A 12,731-nucleotide genomic window follows, 5' to 3' on the forward strand; every position below is an offset into this window, starting at 1 on the left:
TACTTTGGGCACTGAGGGAAATGTGCAAGTGTTTTGCATTTTAATGACCTTACTTGTACTGCATTCCCAGAAAGAATACATCAGTTATACCCTATATGCAATAATTGTCATAATAGTAAAACCAATATTAAATATGTTTTTACTATTAGATTCCTGTCTTGACTGATCAGTCTACTGATTATCTTCACATCCACGACTCATCACAAAACAAATTTTCCACAGTTTTTTCTGTTCAGAAAACATAGTGTACCTCAGGGGTAGCCAACCTTTTTGGGCCAATGGGCGCACCTGGAATTTGGAGAAAGTGCTGTGGGCACCAGTCACAAAATGGCTGCCATGGGGTGCATGGCATCACACAAAGTGGCTGTCACATCTAAAAGCAGAAAAAGGCACAGGACCTTTTGCAGGTACCATAGGTGGTCTTGGTGGGTATGCTGACACCCAAGGATTGTACATTGGGGACCCCTGGTGCACCCATCACGTGATGAGTGCATACGTGTGTATTTTCCATTAATACACATTTTGAAACTGGAGGAAGCTGAACAACATCATGTATCTGTAACATGGAACGTGTGTAGACTTGGAATATATAGTTTTGTATACTGAAGTTATATTTAGCCCTAGACCCAGGAAACATCTGTTCATTTCTCAGGTCATCAAGGGATTTTGTGTTCTTCAAGATGTTACAGCTAAATGCAGATTCTAGACATATGCATAAGCAACAAAATATTTGTGTACATGTTCATCTGTTCTGTGCATAGGTTGTATACTCATTGCTGTACAAACACCTTGTCCTTTTAAGAGGTGTGCACTGTTTAATGATGCAACCCTCAATTTCTGTGACATCTCTTAAACTTGAATACCAGAGTACACAGGTCACTATAAGAATGAACAAGCTAAAGGCTGAAAAGCTCTTTAAATACATTCTGCTGGGAGCCTGCTGCTAAATAATTGGCTGGTTACTTCAAATCAATATGTGAAACTCAGCCCCATCCACTCCATCACTCCTTTGGCCCTCATTGCTGTTGGAAGTGGGGCAAGAGCAACTCCTCTTTGAGTTCTTTTGTTTGTATTCCAGAAGGAAGATAGAGTTAGGGTCCTCCAGCTGGCTAGGCTTGCCTACTTTACCTGTGCTGTTCTCTACCTAACTTCCTTCCTTTGTAAACTGATATGCTCAGAGAAGCTGACCTACCCCTCCTTCCTTTGTCTTTTTCTTCAACTGTCCGAGGAGAGAGGAGACATCTTTGTCTTTGCTCTCTCTCCTGAGCCATGAGGGCAACTCCGAAACCTGGTCATTGAGCTTCCAACTTAGTTAGTTAGGTAGAACTAGGTATACCTTTCCTATCTACTATGTATTTCTATAAATAAAGTAGCTTCTTCCTATTTTACTAAGTCTTAAATCTCAGTGATCTAAATGCAGGGTAAAAGCCTGCTACTTAGGTAAATACACACACTGGCGCACACACATCTCAGACCGCTGTCGATCTCTGCATATATATATATATATATATATATATATATATATATATATATATATATATATATATATATATATTATATATATATAAAATTTCCATAACAATTGCCCCCTTAGGGTTCAGAGGTCACAATGCTATAATGATGGCAGATATAACAACCGGCAGAAATCCCCTGTTAAAGTATAAATTCAAGAACAGCTGTAGCCAACATGGTATCCTTCAAATGTTGTGGACTACATCTCCCATAAACTCTAGTCAGCATGGCCACTGCTTAAGAATGATGGGAGTTGTAGTCCAAAACACCCAGAGGGCACCATATTAGTTACATCTGCTCTAGACTTTGCACACTTGTGTCACCTTGGCTCCCTGGTCTACTGTCCTTATGGCCTTAAGTCTTCCTACCTGCCTGTGTCATTCCTACCAGCTGCAGCCTTACCTTCTCTCCATGTCCTCCTTCTTAAATCTCCTGTCTCTTCACTACCCATTCTTTCTCAGTTCATATTTCTCTGGCCACAGCCTAGTTTGTCCCATTTCCTTCAGCCAACTTGCCTCTTGACCAGCTTTCCCAGCAATCCTCTCTCCCTCCTCATGTTAGGTTCTTTGAAGTTTCTTCAGGGTCCCTTCCCTTGCCTCACTTTCTATTTCCTCTGCCTTTTTCCTCCTCCTTCTCCTGCCTTTCTCCATTTTCCTCTTTCAAGGGCCATTGCCTCTGTTGTGAGTTTGGGGGGTTGAGATGGATAATTCCTATGAGTCCCCTTCCAGCCTCTGATTTGGAGACTTGTGCCTGGGGGGGTGAGAAACCCACTCTGCTGGTCAGTTGAGTTTCTTCTGTTAATCTAATAGAGTGGCCAGGTGGGTTAATGGGTCTATAAGGTGCCCATCAACTGGTGAATGGGCCAGGGAGATCCTTTTGTCATTGAAACTCTTCAGGAGAGCCTCGCCCCCCTTCCTGGGGCCAAGGAGAGGCTTGTGTTTGGAGTGTGTCTGGGAAAGGCTGGGAACTGGAAGCAGGCAGAGAGACTGGCTCTCTGCACCATGGCTTTAGGACGCCTCCTGTAACTCTGATGGAAAAGCTGGATATTGGACTGCTGATGCCTTGAGCCCCTCCATCCTAAGCTCAGGTTGGAATGTGTGTAAATAAACATTTCATAAAGACACCACAGTCTCCGCTGACCTTCCCAAGGAAACCAAACCAAGGGCGAGCGCAGGGACCCCTGGAAATCTCACCGCTCAGAGATTGGGGTGACATGCAACACCTCCATTGGATCCTTCCTTAGGATTCTTGTCTCTAGTTAGCCTGTCCCTTATCTTTCTGGACCTTCCAGTTCTCTGCCCATAATGAGGTTTGCTCCTAACCACTTAGATTTCTCCATTCCCTAACAAACAAATCATACCTGAAAAACAAATAATCTTGTGTTGCCACACACACTCAGCCAATCAGTGTCAGCACTTTGAATTGAGTTTGTTAATATTACTCCTTATTACATTACTGAAAGCCACAACCATAGAAGTAGCATAGTAAAAGTAACAAATGGAGAAGAATAACCATAGCAGGTATGTGTATATGTGTGTGTATAGTTGATACCATTCCAATATAAGATTAGGACTGAGTCAAAATGGCCCCTGATTGCACAGCTTTATCTGTAAACTTTGAAAAGACCTCCTGTTTCTATTGGGGAGGCTGTGTACAGTGGCAAAAGTGTTTACTATTTAGCGAGGTCATTGCTTGCTGTCCCCATTCTGAATTGGCTTTGTAACATCATACAGCCAGATCTAACCATGTAGTGCCATGGTGTCGTCATACTCATTACGTGATCCATGACTGGATGGGGTCATAGTCATGCAGTTAGAGAGAGAGAAATATTGCCAGCAGAGAGAGAAATATACCCGAAATAAAGTACCTTTGGAGGAGAGGCGACATTTCATTCCCCCTAAAAAAGCATCATGCTGAAAATACTTGCAAGCAAATATTCAGCATGGCCCTATATAACTTACATGGGCATGTATCTAAACTAAAGTTCCTTATTTCTCAAACAATGAGCCTGTGGTCTACCAAATGCAGGAGATTTCAGCAGCAGGAGTGTAGTTGTCCAGGGTCTCAGGGGGTCTTGGACCCTCTACTTTTTGGGGGAGTCACATCCCAGCAGGGGCCCTATGTCTCCAGCGTCCTATGAGCCCATCAGAATGAAAAGGGAGCGTGTTAGCCACTGAGAAGAAACTTGTTTTCATGTTTCCTACTGACTGGAGCCATTCAGAGTGAAAGGAGTTCCTATGAGTTCTTACTTCAAAAAGCCAAATTGTGGAGAGTAAGAATTCTGTAACTGCAGAAAAGACAGTGAATCCCAATGATCGCATCCCATCCAAGTCATCAAGCAGTTTGGTAGCAGGAGAGAAATGTGTAGACAGTGAATTCAATAATTCAAGCAGTATCTCTGACAGTGAAAAAGGACAGTCAGTGGTGACAGTGACAGAGAAGCAGAAAGCAGTATTCAAGCCTAGGCAGATTATTCTATAATCTTAGAAGGAGGTGTGGCTGTGACTATTATGAACTTGCACTTCTGAATTTGCCACTACTACTGTTCAGCAACAACTAAACATTCCCTTGTAAATCAATCACAAAAAAGGTTCCTTCTAACAATGCACTTCGTTTCCTTTTCAGGTGGCAGATCTGATTATTTTGGCCATCTATACTTCAGAGTTTCTGATGGACCTGTATCTGGATCCCATTAATTACTGGAAGGACGGTTATAAACGATTTGATGCTGCTGTCCTTTTCATAGCTTACCTCCCATACACCATTGATAGAACCAATCCTCAAATGCACCATACTGCAACAATGCTGAAAGGATTCCAGGTGCTCCGGGTCCTCAAACTTATCTACTATAGCCCAGGGATGACGGTAAATGAATGTGGTTTCATTAGTGGTGAAAAAGTTGTTATAAATACAGCTTTATTTTCTGAACTGAAATTTTCTTCCCCCACTGAGGATTAGTTCCATTCTGTTTTACTCAAAAGGGATTCAAATGTGTGGCAACAGCACATTGCAGAGCCTTTCCTGAATTGTACCACTTCAAACTGCAGGCAGCAACTGCATTTTTGAATGTTTCCCTATCTTTTCAGTTTTAAACACCTCCCTGTGCATAGAAGATATTAGCATGGATTGTATTTTTTCTTCTTTCATGTTAATTTTCCATTACAAGGATTGATTGATTCATGTTAAATGTGGGGAAGCATATGTTATTCCTATGCATTTAAACTGGCCCCAAGTTTCATCAGGAGGGAAGGAAACAAATGGTGTCCATTTCAGACTAACAGCACAATCCTATACATCGCTACGCAGAAGTAAGCTCCAATGATTCTGGCCTATTTGTTATACTCACTGCTGACATCTGTTGTCAGGATCAGGCAATATTCCTAATTATTAACATGGGTAATGTCTGCACAGAAATGCAGTGAGGAGGGCTTGCCCATTTTACAGCTGAAACTCTAAAATATACATCTGAGGAAAGACGTGTTTTGGAAAACTATAATTAAATGATCATTTTGTTGCATTCTTTTTGTTTCATTTGTATCCACAAAGGCAATTTAAATTTAATCTTCTCAGCCAATAACTTTTCATGTGTCTGTAATTTAAGATTGTAAAAATGCAGATGTCATGAAGTGAACCTATAGGGAGGTAGTCAACTATTGCATCTCATCAGCACTAGGATTTCTCCTTGCAAAATGGTACTCTGCACCCCGTGCCCCCCCAATCTACTCCACAGAACAGATGTAGGGGACATGGGGGGGGAGGAAGAAAGTTCTGTTGAACAAGCAGAAATCCTTACACTGACAGAACAATTTACTCAGCACTACTTTGGATACAACCTATAGTGGCTATTATGTATATGACATGGCGAGCTATCCTTTTATAAAATTCCCTAAACCCCATTGTAGGAAGCTACTGGGAGCATGTGTGCCTCATGTTCCCTTCTTTTGCCTGAATCCTGTTTGTCACATAGATGGACAAGGCATCAATTTTTAAGGAATAGTTGTGTGTCCAAATGGACACCTAGTCCTATGTTTTAGACACCCAGTGGACACAAGTGGAGACATAAAATTCAATCACTGAACCAAGAACACAAATTCAGATTAAAAGCCACAAACACAGACCAGAGGTATGATTTTTTAGTGGAATTGAATAGAAACAGTAGACACATTATCCAATATTACTCAGGATTCTTACAAACCACCAGTCTTTCTGAAAAATATCTTAACAAAATCTCTCCTTGTACACTGTGATGTCTGGTTCTCTGTATCTTTGTTCCTTTTTTTGTAAGAATTCTGCTACAGCAGGGCATGGATCATAAGCAGCAGTTGCTATGTGATTGAGTGAAACAAAGAGTCTTGCATTCATAGATATTGACTAGTGGGTGGGCAGGCTAGTAAGAATTTTGCTAGGCTAGTAACTTGTGTAAATGCATTTGCAAGGCTGTATTGACTCCCTGTTTCTAGTTTTTAGTTTGAACCGCCTTTGCCTCAATCCAAATGTCAGGGCTTGTATAGGGTAGAGAGGCTTCCAAGTGCAAACCATTTGAATGAAAAAATGGACACCTAGTAACGGTGCACAAATAGTTTTGTAAATAAAAAAATAACCACTTCATTGATGTAAATCTGAGCTCATGGAATTATGTAATGTTGAAACCAAGTTAGTATTTGGGGAAAAAGCAACACATTCAGGCTACAATTTGATGCATTCTTACCTTGGAGTGTGCCCAAGGTTGACATCAATGGAACTTACTTCTGAGTAGGCATGCAACCTGTGGCTCTATGAATCCTTCAGCTGCAGAGCACCCCTACAGTAGGTCCAGGCTATCTCCTTGGTGCTTAAAGATTCCTCCGTGAGCAATGCATCCCATCCAGGTTCATTGGAAGGTCTATTGCATCTTCCTCTAAAAGTCCTTGACCACGGCACAAGTAAAATATTAACCTTGATGGGATTTTGACACAAAGTAGTGTGACAATTCCCTTGTGTTCCTAAGGAAAGCAGTTTTTATTTTTGAAAAAACAAACTTTGTGCATTACTGAGATCCTTCTCCCCCGAAGGTGTGGGAGGTTGCATATCTCTGCAGGTGCATTACAATATATTAATTGCTGTCTAAATTACCTCTTAGCAGAGAAATGGAATTGAAAAATATGTAACACCTTCTTAATATGATTCCCTTTTATTAATTAAAAGACAACAACCCAAACGCTTTACAACTTCCTGCCTTCCACCTTAGTGCAATACATTTCTACCTTGAGAATATATTTTCCTCATTGGCATTTGACACAGAGAAGTTCTGTTAGACACAATCCTGGTGGTGATGTAGGCTCTATTTATCTGTCTTTTGGTTTGAAAATAAATGTTTAGAATGCCAAGCCCTTAAAACTGCCATTTAAGATGATGTATTGGGGATTAATTTCTACATAGTTTACAAGATTCAGAGGCACAGAACCGTCACTTAACGGTAGGAACTGCTGTAAATTTTTGAAGGCATAGATGAAGAATGTAAAGATGGATGAGAATAGCAAAGTTATTGGAGGCAAGTATACAAGGGGTGCTTGCTGGCAAGTTGCTACCACTAGCATTTTATAGCCCTACTAGTGGCTTCACCTTAAGGAAGGTTAACTTTTTAAAGACAGTATCTAAAGCTCTGATTGACTGAACCACCATTTCATAGCTTTATAAAAATGTTCCGTGCTGTGGAGTGTAAATGGGTTTGTTCCTTCTCATTTTGAGGACCAGTTTCTAATGGCATGATTAAGAGCTTCATCTTGTAGGGCACTAAGCCCATGGGGGGATGATATTTATTTGTTTGCATAGCACTTTTAGAGATATGAGCCTTCCCCATGTGGATGCTGTAGCCACTCTGGGATCTCTTTCCCTCTCTCCCCTTGGTGTGCATCCAGGTACCAATGCCAGGCCATTATTATAGGTAAAGGGAAGCTCATGTCTATATCCAGCATACCTTTCCCAGACGGTCAAGGAATGCAAATTTGGAACTTATGACCAAGAAGAATAGACATGGTTTGACGGGGATATGGGAAGCATACACAGATTACCCAATTCCTGTAATGTCCTGTGGGACTCTGTTATGCAACTTTCCCAACCTGGTGCCCTCCAGATGATCAGGACTACAGTTTCCATCAGCCACAGCCAATGTGGCCAGTGGTCAGGAATGATGGGAATTGTAGTCCAAAACACCTTGAGACACCTAGGTTAGGGAAGTTAGGAAGTATGAAATGGCTAGATCAAGAATAGTTTGAAACTGGGAGATATTAACTCCCTGCCCCTTGCCCATCTGTTACTTGGAGTGTGGACAGGGTCTAAATAATCCATTGAGTGAAGTTAGCTAATATTTTGTATAGAGGTTTAAATCTAAACAACACACTGGCATGAGTGGAAGGCAATTTCTGCTAATTTCCCCCTAGTTCCAAGTCTTTTCACCACTTCATGCTCCATCCCTGAAAGTCACCCAACCCTCAGGAGTAGATTTCAGCAGGATCAACACAAGGGAGGTGAGAAAAGGTAGCCTCACTGCATAAGCAGAACTCTCTTTGCAGTTCTCTGAATATAAGACATTGTGCTTAGTACTAGCTGGAGTAACTGATTCTTTTCCTAACCTAAATTACTAATCTTATGTAGAGTTGTCACAGTAAAAAGGGAAGTAGTAATCTCTCAACCCCACATAGGATTGTCACAGTTAAAAAGGAAGTAGTTACTTCTCAAGAACCCCTCCTTCCATAGTAAAGCCACTATTGTACAGTTGACTAATGCATCAGTAACATTTATTGTGAAGCAGATGATGCATCTTGTTGGTCTTTTGCACTACGAGAACTCCTGCTTAATATGTCCCTAGAGGAAACACTGAAAAGCACAGGGTCACTGGGTAAGAACTCTAAACAGAATGAACTCATATAAAGTACTACAAATTACATCAGAATGTACACTAGACTCTCTGAGGAACTGATGGGAATACTGACTTGGGAATACCACTTAAGTCACACTGTTGGTCATGGAGCTTGGCCAAGATCACAAACATTTCTATTAACTCAAAACTACAGAAGACTGCACTGCTTGAGTATTATATTACTCTAGAGACTGACTAAAGACTGGGTTGTCTGCCTTCCTTTCACTACAAAAAGCATACAGATGCCAAATACAAATGCCAAAGGGGCTCTTATACAATCTGCTGGTTCTTTTAAAACAAACATCTGTGGCTGCCAACACTGTCTCATACTTTAGATCCAAAATCCATTTGTTGATCTGTTTAGGTGTCAGTTCTTGGTTAATGGGCTTCTGCAAAGCCAGGATAAGATGCTGATCTGCATCTTTTGGGTGGCAAAGGAATTTGTTTTGTGCCATTAGATCAAGGCTATCATCAGCTTGGCAGTTCACATGCCTTGTAGAAGGACTCATAAGTTGCATCAGTAACTCCAGATGCAGCCACATCTCAAACTGATTCATCCATTCCATATTGTATATAGGAAGCTATTCTTGAGTACAAAACACAAATACATGGTGCCATTGATAGATGATACTCGTGTGAATGTTGTCACTTTTGCCTGTCAAATAGACATGGGCTGGGATCTTGAGTTTGCTCCTGCTATGGTAGGAGCCTTCCCTGAATGGAGTTGCGCTCACAAGATGCTTCTGTCAGCAGAAGGCGGGGAGCAACTTGCAATTATTCTTTCTTCCCCTGCAGCCCCTTGCACTCCCAAAGATCTGTTCAGGGGGCTTGGGGAGCAGCAGGAGAGGCAGCATACAGGGAAAGGTGGAAATTGGTGAAAATTGGCTCTTTTGTTGGATCTTGGTCCCATCCATGAATGGAAGGAGCCTTTCCATTTGCGGAAGCCTAATTTGACCCAAGCCATGATCAGAGACTGGAAAAGGGTCAAGCAAAAGCAACCCTTTTAGATTAATGGAAGTCATTCATAAATGATGTTTTGTGTGTTCTGGTTTGGTCCTCTGGAATCAGTTATCAAATCCAAAAGTGGGCTGAAGTCCTGAAATAGACTGTAGGAATGCTGGTTCTTTCAGGTGCATCTGTCCATGCTAAGGCATGCCCTGCCTCTGATGAAACAGTATCTCTGCTTGAAATGGAAAGGGAGATCCCCACCTGCACTTCCTCCTCCTCCATTTTTTAAAAAATTTGGGACACTTTTCACATAAAGTAAATTGTATTCACTTGCTTTTCTTTCCTATCTCTGTTCTCCCTTCTTCAGATCCTGATGGCAGCCCTGGGCCAAACTGCAAAAAATGTGATCTACGTCCTTGTCTTGTTGTTCCTGCTAATGTTTATCTTTGCAATTTTGGGTCACGGTTTGTATGGAGACCCTGAAAGAGGAGACGCACATAACTGGGGCACACTGGCAGCTGCCTTTTTCACTCTTTTCAGTTTAGTGACGGTAATTTCCCCCTCAAGCGTTTCCATTTTGTAGCACAGACTGTGCTTACTGACACTCCTGACTTGGGACAAGATATTTAAGCCAAGAGGACTTTTTTCTACATTAGTTCTATGTAATGGTGAAATTGACTTGAGTAGATGCTGTTTCAGAGTGCAACTAGATGAGACAATAGTTCTGTGATTTTGCAGAGTTTTTCTTTTTTAAAGATGGTTGCAGAGAGTGGTCTACTTAGATCAGGAACAGGGATCTGGCTGCTTAAGCCTTTGCCCCTGTGTTTCTGATCAAAAAAGCCTCTCTAGAGCAGTTATTTGCCTCATGAGGCAAATCATACAGGTATCACATTATGTCACTGAACACTGAGTATGTCTTTTGTTTTTCAGAGGACTACAGGTAGTGCAGCTTGAATCTCATCTCTGCTGTTATCCCTGTTTAGGATTTCACTAATGATCCTAACTTTCCTGCAACATTCCCCATAACATCTAGACAGACTTTGAGAACAGTGTTATTGTGTCTTATTTGAAAACAAAACACGAAGTGTCTTTTATTTTTTCTGTGTTGATTGTTGTGCACTTCTAGTGCAAACACACAAAGATCAGCGGCAGAACAAAGAGAGTTAATGAAATGAACTTTATAATCCAAGTCTTACAATCTCAAGCCAAATTTTGGCAATTTATATAAATCTTGACTTTCTTCTTCAGAGTTTAGTGACTGATCTGATGATCTTTCAGGTTGACGGCTGGACAGACTTGCAGGATGAACTGGATGACAAAAAATTTGTTACAAGCCGGACATTCACAATCGTCTTCATTCTCCTGGGATTTTTTGTGTTTTTCAATATGTTTATTGGAGTTGTCATTATTGATATTCAGGTAACTTGCCTTTGTTTGCTGGAGGTAGGCATTTTATTTCTATATACATCCATTTGTTTGATGATGGGCACTTACCAAGTCCCCAAAAAATTATTGTGTGTGTGAACTAGTTGTGACTAAAATTCTGCCCTGCTGGAAACATCTTTTTGAGTGAACTTTAGTCCATTTCCTATATTTAATTTTTGCCCAAGATAAGCATATCTATATATTGCACATAATTGTGATTAACAAAACAGAGGTTTTTATTGTAATACTAAAACGTTTTGGCTTCCACCTTCATCAGCTGCTAACATACAAATGCTGTTACCAAGGTGGCAGTTATAGAGCTTTGAGGATGGAATGCTCCGAGGGGCTTCATTTGCAGAAGCTAAGTAATGCTGGTACTGTCCTCCAGGTTCAGGCCATGTGGTGCCAATGTGTCCAGAGAGTATATCCAAAAGTTCTCCCTTTTAGTCAATGCTGCTGGATCTGTTGGCATCTCTATAGCTTTATAGAAAAGTCCAACAGGCTGTGACCCTCAGTGTTTAAATGTTTTGCAACTGGTTGCTCCACTTTTTTTGGTCAAGATTGCCGATTTGTGGTTTCTGAAGCATGTGCGTAGGTCAGTTGTGGTTTTTCCTATGTATTGGATATGACATCCTGGTCTTTTGCATTTGATGACATAAATTATATTGCAGGACCTGCAGGTGGTGTTCTGTTTGATGTAATAGGTCCTGCCTGTCCTAGTGCTTGTAAAAGTAGCTGTCTCCCTGAGGTACACACAGCTGATACAGTGTTTGGAATGACAAGGATGAGACCCAGGATTGGTGACAGGTGGCTTAAGCACAGCTCTCACTAACAGTCTGCGCAAATTAGGAGGCTGGCGAAATGCTACAACAGGAGGCCTGCTGATGGCTCTAGCAAGATGTTCAGAGTTTGCCAGCAATGGGTAGCTCTCTCTGATTGCTCGGTGATAGGAGATGCTGGATGGAAATCTCGTTGCTCTCTGCTCTTTGAAACCTCAGTATGATGGAGGAGGTTTTCTCTAGACAGAATGGAGGCTTGGTGGATGTTGCAATCGATAATATGTGGAGGATATCCTCTCAGAAGAAGGTGTTCTTTAAGTTCACTGATCCTTCTCTGGTATTTATCTTCAGTGTTGCAAATAAGTTTGATTCTCAGAGGTAAGCTATACACATTGTTTTTCTTTATATGCTTTTATTGTTATTATGTGCCTCCCAAGTCGATTACAACTTATGGCGACCCTATGAATTGGCGACCTCCAAGTTTATATGCTTAGGATGGCAGGATTTCCAGTTTAAATAGGTGTGGGCATCAGTGGGTTTGCTGTAGAGATCAGTGGCTATTTTGTTATTTTCAGTGGTGAGAAGGACATCAAGAAAAGGGATTTGCGGATTGTCATTTGTACTATTAAATGTAAACTTAATAGATGGATGGATGGAGTTGATGTAATTTTTAAATTGTTCTAAACTCTCTTTACTATTTGTCCAGACCATAAAAATGTCATCAATGTATCCCCACCATATTAGTGGTTTGTTAATGGTCTTTTTGAGGATCTCCTATTCCAGTTTACCCATAAAGAGATTCGCATATGATGGAGCTATATTGAATATGAGCCATATGAGCAGATTGAATATAGTGACACACATGATTTAGGTTTGCCAAGGGTTGTCACTGTCCTTCTGCAAGCAGAAAAGTCCTGTGGGACAAACCTTAATGCCAAAAGTGTATATGAACAATTGTTTTTAATAACTTGATGCTTTTACTTCTGCAGAGTGAAGTATCATGGCTTTGGCATGAAGTATTGTTACAGACGGGCCTCCTATTCAAAATATTCCTGTAGCTCTAGCATGGCTTGTCTACTACTAATAAATGTAAATGAATGGGTTGTCAAGGTAGAGGATCACCTTGACCATGCACTAAGAAGGCAGGGAAGGGCGTAAGGAGAGGAACT

The 12,731-nt window shown here is 41.1% G+C and overlaps 1 protein-coding gene across 1 annotated transcript in view; it reads left to right on the top strand.

Annotated features, from left to right (window-relative positions):
* Positions 1–12,731, top strand: part of CATSPER3 (cation channel sperm associated 3) — a 28,296-nt gene that overhangs the window by 9,063 nt on the left and 6,502 nt on the right. Inside the window, exons 4-6 of the mRNA XM_061613402.1 lie at positions 4,138–4,377; positions 9,726–9,908; positions 10,637–10,777. Coding sequence (XP_061469386.1) covers positions 4,138–4,377; positions 9,726–9,908; positions 10,637–10,777 — 564 coding nt within the window. The remainder of the gene's footprint in view (positions 1–4,137; positions 4,378–9,725; positions 9,909–10,636; positions 10,778–12,731) is intronic.

The sequence above is a fragment of the Rhineura floridana genome, chromosome 3 (assembly GCF_030035675.1).
Source record: "Rhineura floridana isolate rRhiFlo1 chromosome 3, rRhiFlo1.hap2, whole genome shotgun sequence".
Classification (NCBI taxonomy): Eukaryota; Metazoa; Chordata; class Lepidosauria; order Squamata; family Rhineuridae; genus Rhineura; species Rhineura floridana.